General features: G+C 26.0%; 1 protein-coding gene across 2 annotated transcripts; it reads left to right on the forward strand.

Moving 5' to 3' along the window:
- Positions 1-4,152: 4,152 nt before the first annotated feature.
- On the forward strand, positions 4,153-16,257 carry LOC129981771 (uncharacterized). Of its 2 annotated transcripts, none has more exons than XM_056092770.1 (4): positions 4,153-4,256; positions 6,485-6,610; positions 10,927-11,027; positions 16,071-16,257. In XM_056092770.1, exons 1-4 carry the CDS (start codon positions 4,199-4,201, stop codon positions 16,200-16,202), a joined length of 417 nt encoding a protein of 138 aa, XP_055948745.1. In that variant the 5' UTR covers positions 4,153-4,198; the 3' UTR covers positions 16,203-16,257. The 2 variants fall into 2 exon arrangements, with proteins under 2 accessions (XP_055948745.1, XP_055948744.1); XM_056092769.1 differs by having other exon boundaries at positions 4,166-4,271.
- Positions 16,258-20,782: the final 4,525 nt, after the last annotated feature.

The following is a 20,782-nucleotide window of genomic DNA, read 5'->3' on the forward strand; positions in this document are numbered from 1 at the left end:
TTAATCACAAGATCGCAAATTTAATTTATTCATTATTATGTTTTTAATTTCTCATGTTTACATGCATGTAAACGTATAAACTGACAGACGGACAACTATTTATATGTTTAATTCAAAATTTGCTTCGGATCTTTTTGATTGTCAAAACGGTGCAGCAAATTTTACCGGTGTAGTTCTTTAAGTTTTTTGATTGGCGTGCATTTTGACAAACAGACAAAGTTTATTTGGATGAATTTCTCAATATCGTGAAGATATCTAGAAACTTCGGGTAGAGATACATATACTAAATTTATCAAGACCACAGACAGATATCTGATATAATTCCAAAAATATGTTTTTTTTTAAATTCGAAGAGATCTAAAACGAGAAAATTCGTCAAAATCTCGACTGTGAACTTTTGGATGATTACAATTATTTATAACTTCTAGTATGAGAAAATAAAAATTTGACTACCGTAACGCTTAACCGAATGGGTTTATTAGTAAGAGATATTTTATAATATATCCACGATGCTATTCAATATTCTTAAGATATCATCACGATATATCATACCATATCGTGAAGATATCTTAACAATATTGTTAAACATTTTGTGTTAATTCCGGTGCATGGAAGAAATCCACCTGATCCTAAGAATTGCCGTTCATATGATTAAACAAAAGAGGGCATGTAATCGTTGTACCAGATATCATTTATTGATATCTCCACGATGTTGTCTGATGTATTGAACGTCTTACATCAGTGGGAAGATGTCGTTAGAATATTATAGAGCATTTTGTGCAAAAGCGAGAATGCATTCAATGCCTTCCTTCACTTGTAAAGCACTGGAAAGTGAGAAGTCGCCGTTCCACTTCATGAGAGTGACCTTGACTTTCTGATATTCACATTTGATGATGCATTATTCCATGCAAATAATTTTTAATTGCTTGTGACATGACTTTGCATATATTCTATTTACTGCTGTCGCCATTTATTGGCAGAATATAGAACTAAAGTAAACATTAAAAAAAATGACATATATATTTAATTCAAATTTTTCAGAAAATGGTTTACTCCAATAAAGAAATTAAATATATAATTTTGAAAAAAATCAAATTTAAGAAGTAAGCTGAAATAGATAAATTAATTCAATCACACGTTACTTAAATTAGTAAATTAAGTATTAATTACAATTAATATATTTAATACTAAGTAATAATTTTTAATTAATAATATAATTGAAATAAAAGATATTTGGAGCAAATATTTAAAAATAACAATAACAAAATTATTTGTTATTCAAAAAATCGTAGATTGTGCATCTCTATGATTAAGGCAGTCATCACAGTTTTTTCTAACATCATCATAGAAAGTCAAATATTTCAGATAGTGACAGTGTGAATATTTCAGCCAATCGGATGTAAATCATTATTATTCACTCTCCGAACTGACGTAGGTGTTATCCTCGGTTTCCATTTTATGATTCTTGGAATAGAGATGCATAATCCACGATTTTTTGAATAACAAATAATTTTGCTATTGTTATTTTTAAATATTTGTTCCAAATATCTGTTATTTCAATCATATTATTAATTTAAAATTAAATATAAAATTTATTAATTGTAATTAATACTTAATTCACTAATTTAAGTAACGTGTGATTGAATTAATTTATCTATTTCAGCTTACTTCTTAAATTTGATTTTTTTCAAAACTATTTATTTAATTTTTGTATTGGAGTAAACCATTTTCTGAAAAATTGGAATTAAATATAAATGTCATTTCTTTAAATTGTTTACTTTAGTTCTATATTCTACCAATAGATGGCGCCAGCAGTAAATGGAATATATGCAAAGTCAAATCACAAGCACTTAAGAACGAAATTGTGGAATTCACACTTTCCAGTGAAGTCACCGCTCCGATAAATTTCAGTGATATGCAATTCAGTGATACGATGATTCACTTTCATATACGATTCACTTTTCAATCCGTTCACGGCAACGGCAACGTCGTGATGTTTCGGAGTTCCGCGATGTGACAAAGTGGTCACGAGCACCTCCACATCATAATTTGGAATAGATACTTTAATTTGTTAGTTTAGGGAAAAGTTAAATTTAATTGAACTAGTTTGGACGAGCGCAATAAAGCTCTAACGTCATGAAATTTGGTATTTAATTCATATTATTATTATTTTTGATACAATTAATTAATTTAAAAATAATATTTATATTATTTATGGGGTAAAATAGAACTTTAGTGGAATTACGTTGCACGTGCCTTAACTATTGGGGCTTTTTTGGAACTAAACTTTCTGAAGGAAAAATTTCAAGGAATTTCACGCGTGTAGCTCATCGTAGCTATCTGAGGCCAAAACAAATAATTTTGATAAATTTAATCCACCAGATTGGTAACAGAGTTAATTAATTCTCAGTTTTTTAACTGAGGGGAAATTTACATAGACGTTGTCTATTGCAGCTCTAGGTCTTTTCCTAGAGCTGGGTACTGCAGGATCATAAGCAGGTAGATTAAGTAACTTGTTACGAATCTGGGGCAGTTTTTCGAAGAAATTTATTGATGTTCTTCTAATAAATTCCGAAACAGGTTCAATTTTGAGATCGTCATGTAAGATCTTTCTCCTGGTATACCAGGGGGCGTTAACAATCTTCATCAGGTGCCTATTTTGAAAAACTTGCAACCTCTTAATGTTTGTGGCTGATGTCGCCCCCCATATTTGGGAGCCGTACATCAGTATTGGTCTTAAAATAGCTTTGTAGAGCAGAAGCTTGGGCCTAATCGATAGCTCACTCCTAGGAGAAATTAAGCTGTTGAGTTTAACACTCGTTCTAGTAGCTTTGGTGAGGGCTGCTTTAATATGACTATTAAAGCTTAATTTTGCGTCTAAAATTAACCCTAAGTATTTGTATTCATTTACAAAGGCGACGGGTTGGCCAAAAATTTGGATAGGGGCTAGGTCAGGCATATTCACTTTTTTAGTAAACAGGAGGCACGCGCATTTACTTGGGTTGACTTTTATTTTCCAGCCGATGAGCCAGCACTGCAAAATGGTCATGTACTGTTGAATGTTTGATATGACTATGTTTGGGTCCCTATGCTGTGTAAGAATGGCGGTATCGTCTGCAAAAATTGCTAAGTGACAATTGCTAGCTCTAGGTAGATCGTTAACATAAATGTTAAAAAGAGTTGGAGAGAGTAAACTTCCTTGCGCACAACCGCTTCGGATTGGTCTGGGGGAAGAAATTACATCGTTAACTCGTACCCGAAAATTACGAGAAAGTAGGTACGAGCGTAAAATTTTGACAAATTGCGCCGAAAATCCAAGTCGCATGCACTTGAATAGAAGCCCTTCGTGCCAAATTTTGTCAAAGGCTTTGGCTACGTCCAGAAAAAGTGCACCTGTGGTTTGGGACTTCTCAAAGCCACTGTGAATCAATTCTGTAACACGAATTAGCTGGTGGTTCGTCGACAGATTTTTTCAATCCGTTCACAGATTTCTCCTTTCCTGTTATGTTCGAGAGCTTCCATTGGACAGATCGTATCGATTGTTACTTTCCAGCGAAGTCACCGCTCCGGTAAATTTCAGTGATATCGTATCGATTGTTACTTTCTATCGTGATCCAAAACCTATAATCGAAATATCACCAGTAAGATCGTATCAAGGATTTGAATCACACCCCTCTTTGAAAAGTATTGATCACTTGTATTTGTGACTTTTTGATATTGGTTACGTAATAACCGCTCGTAAAATATTCGTCATCCCTATCTTGGAATCTTTCCTATGGAGCAGTTATGAAACCTTGTTTATAGAAATGCCATTCCATATGCACTATAATACGGTAATTAAAAAAAAAAATACTTTCGGTGTATTTTGTTTAATTTTTTAGTGTGTGTTATTTGTGAATGACTGTTAATATTATTTTAATTAAATAAAATGTTAAAAATTATTTTGCAAAAGAGGGTATGTATCCATAGCTTATGAAAGTTTATTTAATCTCATGTAATATTATCATTGATTTATTGAGATTATTATTGTAGTTAAAAAGATCATATAAAAAAGAAAAGCATGTTTTTTTTTAAGTAGAAATTTATAGACATCAATAAAACAATAACCAAAGCCTTCATAAACCAAAATTAGTTTTTACCATTGCAGATAACTGTAGACCGCATAATAACGTAATTTATAAACATAACATTAAACAACATGTCTCGGCAACTCGTTCGAAAAGCTTTTGATCTGTTAGAAGATGAAATTAAATCTGGTAATCATGATAACAGTAAATAAATATTATCATGCTTTTATTTATGAACTATTCTTTTTATGGAATTTGTGTTACGTCATTGTGAAGTTAATTCATGTGCTGCTGTAGTATCTTGCTACTTTTTAAATTTTATTTCCTTTCTGAAGTGAACGATTTACCATAAAAGTTTCTCTGAGTCTTTAAGAAAATATATAGTTATTTATAGTATTCCAAATTATTCAGGTATAATCTAATACCTATAGTGTACATATTCTTATAATATTAAGAGCGAATCCAAATGTTCTAGGCAGTGCATTAAATATGCTCTTTGCAAATTGAAGAATTTGAAAATATTTTCCTTGAAAGAAGTTGAAGGTTATAAATAAAAAAATACTTTAATAAACTGATGTAAGGACAAAATAGTTAGATTAAAATGTTTTACTTTTAAGATATTTCATTATAATGTTTTTATAAAATTCAAAAATTATTTCAGATATTGTCTGAAAGCAGTTTCATAGGACTGGAAAGTTATAAATTGGTAGATGGTGTAGGGAATATGGTTGAAATCTGTCTTATTATGCCTCTTGAATTCATTCCCAATATAATAATCCAACAAATAAGTGGAGTAGTTCTAGCAACTCCACTGTTAATTTGTTTATTAATGTTTTGCTTTATTAAGTTGTGCACCTAGTATTTGGCATTCTTAGTGATGGGAAGAGGCATATTAAAGCGAATTTCAATCAATACTTTCAAAATTATTATATATATATAATAAATAATAGATGAAAATAAATTTCATTTTAAAATCGCACCTAATTATGAGAATATAGATTTAGGAAAATTTCTAGCATTCTATTGAAACAATGTAAGATGATGAAATAGAAAATTGATTGACTATTTTTTCAAATTACATGAAAATAAAATTTCATTGTTTCTGAGATTCTTTGATTCTTGCCTTTTTTAAGTAACAATAATCACCATTTTTGCAATGATATCATTAGATAAATTTTAGTTTCATTTTTACTGTGAATTTATACAATTTATTCATACAGTTATTTTGTTAATCATATATTGAAGGAAAGAAAGAGATCCAAACATCTTTGTATTATAATATTGTCAAATAGTTACATCATCCATTGTATTTAATATATTAGGATTTTTACTTCACCTAATTCAGAAAGAAAGTCACTCTATAAAAATGCATCTTGTCAATAAAAGCAAAAGTAAAAATTCTGTTTTTAAATTAACTACCAAAGAAAGCTATCTTTTAATACGATCGTAACTTCAACATTAATAAAAATACAATTGAAAGATTTGATGTAATGATAAAATGAAGGCATAAAAACAATTTTAATGTCATTGAAGAGCTATAAAAAATATTGTTTATTATTAATTTATTAAGGTTAATAAAATTTAGAAAATAATATTGATATTGCTAAATTTCTAATTTTTCAATTGCTGTATAAATATTTTTAATGCTTAATATGCTTGGAAGTAACTGAAAGAAATATTACAATTATGATTAATTTTGTTATTAAATAACAAATCTAATAAACTTTTCTTCATGAACTCTTACTATCTAAGTAATTGCGTGCCAATTTGGATAATTGTAGATTCAATGGTTTGTCTTGCAAACTGTTGATTTTTATGTGTAATTGCAGAAATACAACTCTCCATTTGCAAAAAGTAGACTAACCCAAAGCCATTATCATTTTTAAAATAATTTGTTATAACTTTTCTATCTGTAAAGTAAAGTTTTAATTTTGAAAGACATAAAACACTGATTTATGTAACTTGTGAATAGAAAATTTACTTGATTTCAAGTATTTTAAAATATTGTTTTATTTCTTTTGAATTAATATTAAAATCTTTTTTTTTAATTTTTGAATATAACATAATGATAATTGCATGCAAGTTATTATTATTTTATTTTTGTGTAAACTGGTTTTACTTTTCATAGAATTAGTTTGTAGTGCAAACATAATGTGCCTGTAACTTCCACAACAATTCTTGTTGTGAAGGTCATACATGATTACAATATTACTGTTTTATTTGTGATGATGAATATCCCATTAATAAATTAGTTTTTCAATCTTCATCTTAAGAGACATTAATTACTATATATAATTTAAAAAATAGTATTAAAACATCTTATTTCATTAGTCAGCTACTAATTGTACATTTTATACATGAAAGACTTATTATGACTTCTAAAATTATATATAAATTTTTCTTCTCCTTGTTTTTAGGAAATGCAAATTCCAAGTCAAAGAAAAAAAGTAGTACTGTCAGCGAAAATAGTATTAAAAAACAAAAGATGTTGAACTCTAAAGAAAAAAAGAATAAAAAATTCAAAAAAATGAAATCACCTATTGGTAAAACATTTTTTATACTACTTTCTTCATTCTGGTATTTTTTTAAAAGCTTAATCAAATGAGCACCTTGCTAATTTTTATATATTTTTCCTTTGATTAGCCTTAATTTCTTTATATTTAATATGTGTTTTATTAGTATATATAATTGCTTTCTAAATCCTTATTCAATTAAAAATCTACCTTTCAGGTTAATTAATATCCAAAACTAATAGAAGAAAAAAGTAGCTACTTTTTGCTAAGGCTATAGAACAAAATAAAGAACAAAGTTATTTATATCTTTCATGTATGCAATATTCTTAACTACTGCATCTGTGTTAACTGGATTTCTAAAACCATCAAATATTTTTGTTGGGAGCCTATTATGAACTTAAAATCTTTGTTAGGACTGTATTCTCGGAGGGAAAAAAATGGGAAATAATGTACAAATTCATTATAATTTGAAGAATCTTTAATTAAAATTTTGTTGAAATCATTTTATTTAATTATTTAAACTATTTTTGCTAACATATTTCAAAAGATTTGAAATGAAAAGACTGGAGAGATATAAGATGTTAATAATTTTCTGTATAATCTTACAGTTTAAAGAATTCATAACATTGTATTTAAAGTACCTGCAATAAAATTAATAAATACATATTTTTATACAAATCCATTAGTCATGAAGCTAAAAATTTAAATTTATTTGTTTAAATTATTATTTTTAAAATAATTTATGCATAGATATGCTATACTTATTAATGTTACATAAAATAAAAGTTTTCCACAAAATTATTTGAGAGTATTTTGTCATAATTTAGCTTGTTAAAATCATGTTAGTCACAATAGAATGACCTGTAAGAGACATGCTGCTTCTCAGAATAGAAATGATTAAAAATTCATCTATTCAAAATATTGGTTTGTTTATTGATAATTAAGGTATTTATCCTATTGCATGTATGATATATAATTGGGTAACATTTTGATAAATTTCAGAATTTGCATTTTATTTGCAATATTAACAAGAGATTAGACAAAGTTTCAGTACAAACTGTTAAAAATAACATTTTCTTAGCTTTTTTATTTTATGCAAACATTTGAAGTTATACTGTAATCATTGCTGAGAATATATATTCTGCAATATTCTTCTTCTTTTATTTCTTGAAAGATCTTTTAACCTTTTGTTGCTTGCTTTAAAATGTTTTTAAGGATAATTTGCATTAGAATTATATTAAATTAGCAGGCAAAATTTACTTAGAATTATACACTAAATATAATTTAGAATTATATTTAATTTTGATTACTGAATTGCATCCATAGATTTTACACTAATTATATTGATCATATGTAAAAAAAAAAAAAAAATGTAATGCTTATAAAATTGCTGGAGGTTCATTAGTTTTATGATTAGAATGGTTTGGATATATCTGTATATTTCTAGTTAATGTGGTATATAAAGAAATGATGACTAAAAGGGATACATGTTATAAATAGTAAAAGAGAAAAATATAAAAAAATTACTCATATTACCTGCCAAAATGTTCACTCTAATGAATTTTTTTACATATTCTTTTTAACTATTTATAAGACTACTAGGCACTTTTTAATTATAAATCATTGCTCATTTGATACTTTAATGTGAAAAATTGTGTTTCACCCCCTTTTCTCTCTCTCTCTCTCTCTTTTTTTCTCTACATAATTTACCATTTTTTGTCTCCAAGTAGCACATATACATTATAGAAAATTGTGAACTTTCATATACTTATGTGATAAGTGAAAAAAAATGAAGAGTATGCATAATGTCTTGATGTTTATAAGTTTATTAAAATAGCTAGATTTCATAGTTCTCATAAAGGAATTCATTGAATAATTTTATATGAAATTAAACTGACAGCTTTGCATCTAGTAAATGACTGTCTAGATTTTTTTTTTCTTTTTAAGTAGAAGATCAATAAAATGTTAATCATTTTGCTGATGCTTTTATCTGAATTACATTTATCTATATAATATTCAAATTTTTATGAAATGATAAGTTTTAACTTATTTTGATTAAGTTGAAATACTATAATTTTATTTTAGCAATATTGAAATTTTATTTATTTTTATGTATGCATTAATATATAAATGTAGAATATTTCTGAAATATAAATAAGCTAATTAACACATATTTTTTAAGAAAGATAATTCATGAATTATTCTGTGTTTCTGTTCAATAACTAAAAGTGTTTTGTTATTAATATGCAGTTTACTTTGATCTATTTTTAAAAATACACTAATGAGGAATTATATATTGATTGATTATTAACATCATTACATATATTATTGTTTAACTGATGACTGATTTTTCGTATTTATTTGTTCATTTCTTTGTTTTAATGATATTCCATTTGTAACTGTTGTAAAACCATTTCTAACTTTCTATTAAGAATTGCTATATAGTTTTATTAATGAATTATATATATATAACTAGCTACCTTTGGCAACTAGCTGTTTGGCAAATTAATGCTCACTAGCATTTTCAATTAAATATTTTATGTAACTTGGTTTCTTAATAGATTCTACAGCAAAATATTTTTGAGCTACAAATTTTGTATAATAATAATTATTATTGAAGCTTTGAGCTGTTCTATTCATTGTATAAATAATTTTGTATAATTTCTGTCAGGACCTGTAAAGTTTGAACTTTTTCTCAAAATAGAAATGATTAAACAATTAATACAAAAAAAAACCCCTTTTTATTGAAACCAAGCATTTAAAAAAAATATGAGTACAGTAAATAAAAATGTTTGACATTGAAGTCTTATGTGCACTACAGAATGATTTTTGTACTTTATGCAAGATTTCAGAGAATTATTCAACACAAATTTATCTGATTCATCATAAAATCAAATTTTTAATTTTGCTTTCTAAAAGATTTGACTGATTTAAATTATATTTTATTTTGTTTTGATCAATAAATGTATATGAAGAAATTATGAAGTCTAAATTTTATACAGTCCTTTGGTCTTATGAATCATATTCAGTAAAATATTCTTGACACTCCAACTTTTAAATGATTTCTATCTTCTGTGATCAAATCTAACTGAATTATGAAGTTTTGAATATTACAGTTTTAGAACAATCAGTTTTCATAATCTTAGATCAGTCAACTCTGAGTCCTAATTGGTGTATTTCCTTTGAGACAATTGATGGATTTTATAAGAAAGTAATACTCAAATTTTCAGAACTCAATTCAGTTTTAGTCACAATACAGTGAGCATTTTTTTTTTATTTAAAACTATTTGTCTTTGTTGGCCAGCTGGTTCACTGGGAATATTGGTTATATTTAATTTTCTTTAAATCTTATAGATACAACTTCATGCCCATGATTCTACCAAGTTATCAGACATTAAAATCTTTTTATTTTGATCGTCTCTTACATATTCTCTGTTTATTGTGTAATGAACCTTTCTAATTAAAATCAGTACCATGACATCATGCCATTTTTAAAAGCGTAAATATCTTGTTCATTTGTGTCCTAAATTTTACAATATTATAAATTTATTTAATTATTTTCCATCTCATAAACTACACACATATAAAACAGAAACCGTATTCTTTACCTTTCAACAAGATAAAAAAATCACAAGGTTAGATTGTTAATGAAACAGTGAAAACAATTTGAACTTCAGGGTTACAATATAATCTATTGGAGTAAATTCAGCAAAAATTTATGCAACTATTAAATAGATACCATGAAAAAGATAATTTTTCAAATTATAAAATGCATGCATTTTATTTTTTGTAATAATATTTTTGGAAATTATTGTGGAAATTTGCCAAAATCCAGCTTAATTTTAAATTAATTAAAATTTTGAAGCAAAAAATACTCCAGTGTGCACATTTTCACATTCAGAAGTATACATGCGTCAAATTAATAGCTGTGGGTCAAATGGTCTTGCCTGTAAAGGATCAACACACACATATTCATCTTTATTAGAAATATATATATATAGCATTATCATATTGGTTTTTTTTTGTTTTGTTTTTATATCCTTCTAATTTATTCTGAATTATGTTATTCCAAGTAGATGCATAATGTTTTGCTTTATTAGAAAGTTTTTATGTATTATATGCATGCTGTACAAGTTGCACGTTAATTGTCAATAAAATGTATTTTAATAACACATTTAACAAGTTTTTCTTGATTCCAATTCACAATGAAGAAATATTTATTATTTTTCTGAAATGGAGTGCTTTCAAAATCTTCCCTAAATATTAATTTTTGATTTTTTTTAATCTAAGAAAAGATTAAATTATTTGATTTTAAAATGTATCGCTAAAATTTTTTTCTATTATAGATACATATAAGGAGAAACATATGGTAGATAGGACTGAAGAAAATCTTCAAATACTTCTGAAGTTAAAGAGCTTGAAACCTAAACCTTCCACTGCTCAGAAGGTAATAGTTAAATGATGAATGGTATATGTATATAACTGGAAGTTGAATATAGTTTAAATATTGATAATCCATTGATATATATGATTTCTTCTATCACATCATTTTAAAGCAACAAGTCCACATTAACTTGTCTTTCTTTTTTCTTTTTCTTTCTTTCTCTCTCTGTATTTTTATTTTTATTTATTTATTTATTACCAATTTTTTTTTAAAGTTTTGTCGTTATATATTTGTTTTTTAAAGTAAAAGTAGACGGGAAATGGTTGTTATTTTTAGTAATATAAATAAGTTCTGTCTGAGTAAGTTTCAAATATGAATAAATATTTAATGCTTAGCTTGTAGTTTGTAATTATTTTATACAAATATATTTATACTGCAGATTTATGAAAATAATCTTGTCATGAAATGGTTGAAGGATATTGGATTATATGTGGTCTTATTAATAGAATATGTTATTAATGCATCACTTCTTAGTTTTTTAATCTACTTATAAGCACATTAAAAAAATTATTTATAATTCTCTCTGTTGATTTACTTCCTTTACTTAATATTATTAAAGTTAAATAGTTTTTTTTTTCCAAAATATTTTATTATAAAATTTTTAAGTTGATTATGATGTTTTTCGGATATCAGTAATACTTATCAAAAATAATAGAATCGTAAATATAATCATCCTCTGCTGTTTGTAATGCTGGGTGGAGTAAAAAATATCCCTGCCTTTTGATCTGCATCATATCAGATAGATCCCAATTTCTATCTAGCAACTGGAATAGTTTTTTTAATGTTTTTAAATTGACTGATTTATCAATATTTTTTTACTATTTTATTATCAAATTGATTTTAGTGATTAGTTTCTCTTTTTGTAAACATTATGGATAGAGCAGATTTCACTGCAAGAAACAAAATTTTTAATGTTACTATATATGTTTTATCTAAAGTGTACTACAAATAATAATTTTTTTATTTATTTCTTAATCACTTTGTCAATGTGCATGACCTTCTCTGTTACAATTTTCTGTTAGTTAATTTGTGACAATCATATCCTAGATATTGGTAATATGATAATAACTGCCTAAATGATACATCTAATTTATTTATGTTTTGTAAAATAACATGATGTGAATGTGTTTTGCATTTGTTTTAGCTAATATTATATATTTATTTTGCTATTGTCTTAAAAAGTAATGTAATAACAGCTTTATTATATTTAGCATATTACCAATGATAAAATAAAAACATTTTGCAATCTTTATCAAGTAATAAATAATACTGAATAATCTGTAAAATATATTCATTTAAAAATGGAATCTCTTGTTTATCTCTATCCAAAATTAAAAATGCCTTATAATTGATTTTCCAAAAATTATTATATTTAATATTTTTAAATCTTAGATTGATTTGATGAGGCCTCATTAACATTCAAGATATTTCCAAATTGTTCTTTAAATATTTTGTTAACCTTTCAAGCTACACATACACATACACAGATCTACTTTTGAAAAATGTCATAATATTTTTTTAAAGGATTTTAATGATTTTATGGAATATGAAAATGTGTTTATTATTTTTTGTCTCAAATCAGATTTGCTTGCCTTTGCTATTTTATTATCGCTCTTTTTTTTTTTTTTTTTTTTCCCTCTTACTTGTTCTACTTTGTTTCTTATTTCCCTTTCCTTCTTTCAAAGAGTTTTTAGAAAGAAATGTAACATTTTTTGAAAATATATGTGATATCACTCTTTTTTAAGCAGCTTAATTTAAAAAAATAAATGCACTTTTATTTTAATTTAAAAATTAAAAGAATATTTTTACTTATTAGTTATATTAATCTTTATTTTTTCTATGTCTTCCAAAAATAATTTTCACTTTAATTTCACTGAGATAAAACTTTTATATAAGCAAATATACTTATGTACTCATAAATTTGTGAACTAAAGATTTTTTGTTGGATTTTCCCATTTTGAAAGCATAAAAGCTGTGATCCTATTGCCAACTTCTTTCTGCTTTGGATTTTTCTCTGCATTACAACAAGATTTTGACAATGACTATAATTTAAACTTAACTGCAATAGCTTCCGAAGACCTAAAAAGTATTCATTTATCAAATATTATTATTTCATTATTCAAATAAGCGAGAAATTCGGATAAAAGATAATTTCAATCTAAGGATTACAAATTTTTCTAAATGATCGAAACCTCGAACCAATTTATATGTTACCTATATTTATGTTATTTTTTTCGTAATATTTATAGAATTTAACGAAATTGATTGATTTTTTTTCCATATGTTCGATATATTTTTTTTCTTTCCGTATGGTAGACACTTGAGGAAAAACAAATTAAACTTTTGGATTGAGCATATTTATTTACTTGCCCACCTTCACTTTTTGCTTCTATACTCCTATTTATCTATGGTGAATTCATCAAATAAAATAAATATATTTATGTATTCCTTTTTTGTGGTCCATATCCTTTTTCTTTGCTGTTTCTAATAGAGTCATCCTCATTTATTTGGCATTCTTTTTTAACAACTATATTACAACTTCCCACTGTTAAATAATAAAATCAAAGAAACCTTTAGACAGATAACTAATTACATTTCTCTTAATCTCTTATATTATTTCCCCTTAAAAAGTTTTTATAAATTAGCATATTTACATTTGGGATATATGCACAAAACTACTAATTATTTTCTCTCTTTGCTCCTCTATATTGTTTATAAGAATGTCTAGTATATGGTAATAGACTCCATATATTTGAGCATTTCAAATTTATTTGAACAATCTTGAATAAATTTTTTTCAGAAAGATCTCATGCATATTCTTTGAATATATAAGATTTTATTCACAAATATGAAACTCTGGAGTAATATTCTAAAATTTTATATGCTTTAATCTTCCTTTTCTCTTTTTTTTAATGGTTCTGTCCGTTACTTCTTTTTATATGACAATAAATTACAATCAAACATACATTAATATCTAAAAGCTTTAAAGTTATGATTTTAATTATTTATATTCAAATAGAATTCTGGTTGATTTGGGCAGTTAATGAGAACAGTCTAACTGGAGTGTAGAGCTAAAATTGTAGAGTGAATGAAAATAAAATTTATTGTAGATATATTTAATATTAAAAAAGAAGGGTTACTGAATTCAATTACTTGATAAACGTTTAGTTTGCTGAGTCATATTTAACTCATTTAGAATTAACTTATTTTTGTCATTTTATCAAAATAATCTCATGCAATAGTCTCATGTGATGTCTTAGCATTAACTTACATTTTAAAAAGAATTAATAAATATCTACATTCAATTATCAATTAAATATTGAAACTATGTAAATGAAATCATATCTTTGAAGATTTAAGAACATAGATTTATAACTTGTATCTAATTTAAAGATTTTATCACAGTTTTTGTTGTTTATAGGTATGATTTTCACAATTTTATAGTGTTATAGTAAAAATATATTTTCAAAAAAAAAAAAAAAAGGATAACTCAAAGAATACTAATAATAAACTGTTAACATGCTGCTAAAACATGGGCAATGATTCAGAAGTAAAGAGATACTTGCTAAATTTGGAAGAAGAATGTTAAGAAACATGTTTGGTAAAATTAAATATATTTATTGGAGAAAAATAATCAAGTCAGATATTTTTTTTTTTAAAAACTCTCTATTTATTGCAACACAGAGGATTAAATGGCAGGACTCTTAATAAGATTGATTGTCATTGAAGCCATTAAAGAGATCTTTTTCTCTAAACGATCTGGTATCCAAACAAAAGAAAGAACACAATTTAGATGGATTGAATTTCTTGGGGGGGGGGGATGAAAATTATTAAGATGATTACAGGATGGCATGGAATAGAATTCTGAGGAAGGTCAGGGCTATTGCACCAGTGGAAAAGAAGCAGAATATTAAAATTATAGAAATTTAAATATTTGATTATTATCAATCAATAGTAAAAGTGGAAATGAAGCTTTTTTGTTTGTATTATATAGTTTTCTCCTTTTTTATTCATATGTTTTAGGCACTTTTCTTGTTTGTTTATTTGTGATTTTCATTTTTTGTGATATTTTGACTTGAATTTTCCCCTTTACATGTTATTTTGAATATACATATATAAAATTTGGCATTTTCTTCTTCAGTTTCTAAAACTAAAAGCCAAAAACTTATTTTTTTTTAGTATGCTTTGTAGAATCAAATAGGCTGGTTAGAGTTCTTAAAAAATTCAATTGATGGCAAATATAAACTAAGTTATTAAATTCTTATAATTTTAAAGAAAAAGATTACTTATTGTTAAGTATAGTTGTATTATACAAATTATTATAATCCAAGTTTATATTATTAAGAAGAAAAAGGCACATTAATTTTTAAAAGAATAATTCTTTATTTGCAATCATGTTTGAAGCTTTTGCTTATAATTTGTATTCCATTTATTGAAAGTACTTCTTGTGTTATGTCCCATTCTTTGTGGTATAGCATAGCTACTCATGTCCTTGGATCAGATAGAAGTTTGACTATTACTCCAGAATGTAGGGATAAACTGTCTTCCTGAAAGATATGATATATTGGAATACTATGGGGGAATTACTCAGATTTGTATGTTACTTGAAAATGAAAGCTTTTGATGTTAAATACGTAACTTCCTACAAATATTTTATTTAACATTTATAGAAAGTATTTTTGATGAAAAATTACTGGTGTTGACAAAAAGAAGGGAGAACATTATTTCCTATTGCACTGCATAGCATTTAAAATTTTTTCTTTTAATTTCTTCTTAAATTTTTTTCTTTTGTTGTTTAATATTAACTATATAATAAGTTGTTAAAACTAATATCATCTTTAGTTTCTTTTATAAACGTAAAATTTTGTTTAAATATTTTCCCTCACTTTTATATTTAATAAATTTAAAGCTTTGTGTAATGTCATGAAATTATTGGCATATTTAGTATGCATAAGGCATAGTCGTGATGATTTAGCATTTGTATTTTTTAAAATTTTCTGTTTTTGTTTTTTTAAAGAGGTAATTATATAATAAATTTTTTTGCAGATTTTAGACTTCCATCAGAAGCAACTAACGAAAAGGCTTATTGAACCTGAAGTAGAAATTCAAGAACCTGAATCCATACTTTTCCCTGAGGAAAATGAAAAACGAAAAAAGAAGAAAAAGAAAGAAATGTAGAATGTAAATTTTTTATTGTCTAACATCTGTAAATAAAACACTTATTTTACATTTATTATATCTCCAAAAAAATGTTCATTTCTCAAATTCTTTCTTTTACATAAATACAAAATTACAGAACTTCTTGTTTTGTATTTTGTGATTTTGTTTAGAAGAAAAAACACATTTCTTTAATTGCAATTATAAGATTTCAGTAGTTTAATGTAATCAAAGTAATTAAAAAAAATTTTCATGAAAGCAAATGTACATATGAGATAGTAATTTTTTTAATTTATTAAATATCATACACATAATAAAATTTCACTTGCATTTGTTTGCAACAATAGTTATTAATTGAAATTTTGGATATCTTAAAAGTGTGATTTAGAAATACTTTAGCTCCATTATTCATTTGTAATATTGGAGCAACAACACTATTGAACAAAGTTAACTACCCTCAGAAAACCACAAACTAGAGTTTCGAAGCAGGGACTTCATAGTGCATGTGACACAAAGTGTCATATTTTAAGACAAGTTAAAGTGTAGTCATGGCTGACCAGGTTTTTTAAAAAGTTCTAATGTCAAAAATCACATTTTTATTCTAAGAATCAAATTGGGCCCCACATTTACAGAAGCAACAGTTAACAAAGTTTCATCATGCAAAAAAAAAAAAAAAAAAAAAAATGTTGAGAATACTATGATACCATGTTATAGTTGCAACTCTCTGTGATATCCTTTCCATTGTAGAATATCATCTTATTTACTTCCATACTCAAGCTGGTGAGGAGCAACCCATATTTTAGGAACAGGGATGTGATTAGGGATTGCAATACCGGACCAAAAGTTCAATACCGGTATTCGGTATTTTTTAAATCTTAATACCAGGATACCGGTATTAGAAATTTTAGAAAAAGAAAGAAAACACAGGTGTTTCTTTGTTTTATTTGCCAGTTTTGTTAGAGAGTGTAAATATCACAAAAAATAATTTGTAACTTATAAATTATAACAGTATATAATCACAAAAAAGTATTTATTTAAATCACAAAAAAGTGTAAATATCACTATTCAGTCTGGGGTACTATTACACCTTTTTGAAATGTGATCTTAGAAAACAATGCATCAATTGTACTGTCATTAAGCCTGAAAAGTAATTTTGTGTAAAATGATTTTCAGATAAATAAATCAATCAATCGATTTCTCGTCGGATGGTTTTAGATATAGCTGATTTCTGTATTGTATTTTGGTTTGTTGATTTTTTTTATCGCTAATTTTAATTTTTGTTCAAGAGACAATTCCTTTCACATTAGTGCCATCAAAATCTCCGATAACTGTACCGAATTCTTCTGAATGAGGATAGGTTTGTAGGTAAAAAATTTTAAGAAAATTTTCTCTAAACTTAATCAGATTTGAATTGGTTATTTTCTTTTCTTCTTTTTCATTTTTAAAATCATTATAATTATGTAAATACCATAAGACATTTTCTATTTCGGTATGCCTATCTTCTGTGCGATTTTTCAATATAATATATAATTCTTCAGATAATGATGTGTACTGTTCTTTCAGTGACTGCATCATGAAATTTATTGTTGCATTAGCTGTTAATAAATTAGAATCTCTCTGACATAATGCCTTAATAGTCAGTTTTATTGGAAGTAGAGCTGATATAGTTCTGGATATTAAGTCGAATTCCTTATCTGAAAAATTAATTTACAGGTTTAAGTCGATTATTGCTTTTTGGATTGGATTTCTCAGTTTCAAAAATCGTTCCATCATTATGAGTAAACTGTTCCAACTTGTTTTAGAATCTAATATTAACATATATTCTGTTTTATTTTCAGTTAGTATATATTTTAGTAATATATCTTTTTTATAGTGGAACGTTTAAATATCTTAACAATTTTTCGAACTTTATAAATTATAGGAAGCAATTCTTGATAGGTTAATATTTCATCCTCATTAGCAGTATCTTCTTCAAGAATTGCATTGTCAATATCACTCTCACTCTCTTCGAAGTTGGAATCTGAAATTTCTATATCCACAGTATTTGGATTCTTCTATTCTTTATTTTTTTGGTATAATACATCTATTACTCCTAATTGAATTCCATGTGCATAGCACAACTGCTGATTTGCACCTGTCAACTTTCCAACTTTTTTCATAATTGTTGCTCCATCAGTCGTTAAGGATACAATATTTTCTTTCAGGGATAATCCATGTTTTGATAATTTAGATTTAAGCAATTAATTAAGCCGTTAATTAGCTAATTTCGCCTGTTATGGAGACATAAAAACAAAAACGCAGATTATTTTATTATGTCCGCGATACCTGAACATATAGTGGAGACAATTTTAAAAATTTCTAGTAAATACCGAAAAACCGGCATTTAAACTTGTGAATACCGGTATTACAAAATTGTACAAATGGCTCAAAATACCGGTATTCGGTATCCCGGTATACCGGTATTGCAATCCCTAGATGTGATATTGCTTAATGACAGTAATAGCCACTCTCCATTCCAAACAAATGCAACCTTTCATAGGGATTACAATTTCTGGAGGGTTTTTATTTTTGGAAAGTATAAGACTTACTAGACCAAATTGTAACTTATTATTACTAATATAAATTATTTTAATGTTGCTAATATGAATTATTGTAATGCTGCTAATATGAATTAAAATTATTGCTAAAGCCTCAGAAATGAATTTTCAGGCTTATCTATTAAAAAAACATTTTTAATTGATTTTTAAAAATGCATATAATGAAGTTTTTTTTCACTTATTTCAGTTTTTTTTTTAGTGTAAATCTAATTAATTTGTTGATAGTTGCCAGAGAATAAGCAACTACCAACAAAGTCTTTTGGTCAACTGAATCTTTTAAGGGAATAATTATATTCATTATTTAATTTACCCCTCAATTCAAAGATTTATTTCAATTTGTTAATTTCTTGTTATACTTATGCAGCATTCTTCAGTGCAGGTCTATGTTTAGAAAATCATGATTGGATATCATTCATAAATTAAAATGTTATACTTATGGTGAAAACGACTTTTTTCTCTGTGTTTATTACCAAGGTACCCTGAATCTCCCACTCTAATAAAAGAAGAAATTAACTTTTCTCTTCTTATTTGAAAAGGGATGATTAATTTCAGTTTGACTGCGATATAAGTTCCAATTTTATTTTCAAACATAGTATCATTTGTCCCTTTATTGATAAAAAATCCAGGATTAGGAAGGAAAAAAAAAAGAATGAATTTAATTTCTGAAAGTTAAATGGGCGACAACTCGAAGATTTATTATGTGTTAGAACCAAATTTTCCAGGATGTTCATCCAGTATATTCTATTGATATTACCCAAAATAATAAGATATTTGTGCTCTTATTTTTAGCAGTAAAATATGTTTGATAACATATAATAAAATAAATTCATGTAAGAACTTAAGACTTGATTTTTTTATGTTTTATATAAATAGTAAGATGCATAGAATCATACAGAACGTAGCGATTCGAACATTGATTCTAAAATTATTAAAATAAACCTTTCTTAAGTAGTAGGTGCTTATTAAGACCCCCCCCCCTTCCCTCTCCAAAATTTTAAATACGAAGGAATTGAACCTTAATCATTTTCTTTCAAAAATTTCAAAATATATTGTCACACAAAAACCATTTTTATATCACTTTGAATTTTAAAAAATTACAATTATTTTAATTTTATTTTAGTGTAATTTTTTTCTTTAATTTTAATAAATTTAGATTAGTTCACAAATTTAATTTCAAACTCATTTTGAAAATTTTTATTGCTGTAATGAAAATCAAACCAGTTTTATTCTTTGATTAAATCTTTAATTCGAATGCTTTTGCAAGTGTTGATTTCATGATTTTAAAAAAATCATCATACTAGAATATTTTTAGACTGGAGGTTCGACCCTGTCTCCACCTATATATATATATATATATATATATATATATATATATATATATATATATATATATATATATATATATATATATATATATATATATATATATATATATATATATATATATATATATATATATATATATATATATATTTGATATTTTTCACTTCAAAGGATTCAAATTGTACTTGTTAGAAACAAGCAAATACATATTTCACTTGATTTTTTTTAACCATTGTGCTTGTTATTGAATTAAAAGTAAAAGCGCAACACAGTTTGTAGATAGATGGCATGAGCATTTACGTTTGTCATATGAAGTAAATGATTCCATTTTAAAAATCTTCTTGTATTGAATATTCATTTCTGTTTAAATTATTGGTTTCATTAAAGCGTCCTCTGCGTTATACTTCCATTAACATAGCACCAGCCGTCGTTAAAGAAAAGCGCAATCGCCAATATATAGAAAATCGTAATATAAATAGTTGCTAAATATTGGCGTCAGACTTTGGCATGTTAGTTTAGTTTCAAACTAAAATATTGATGCCAAATGTAATACGCTATACTGGTGACAACGTAATATAAATAGTAGCTGAATATTAATATCAGACTTTAGTGTATTAGCAGTGGTCGCCATGCTAATGGAAAAGTGCATCTAAATCTAATGTTTTAGTCTTATCTAATTTC

This window comes from Argiope bruennichi, chromosome 8 (assembly GCF_947563725.1).
Source record: "Argiope bruennichi chromosome 8, qqArgBrue1.1, whole genome shotgun sequence".
Classification (NCBI taxonomy): domain Eukaryota; kingdom Metazoa; phylum Arthropoda; class Arachnida; order Araneae; family Araneidae; genus Argiope; species Argiope bruennichi.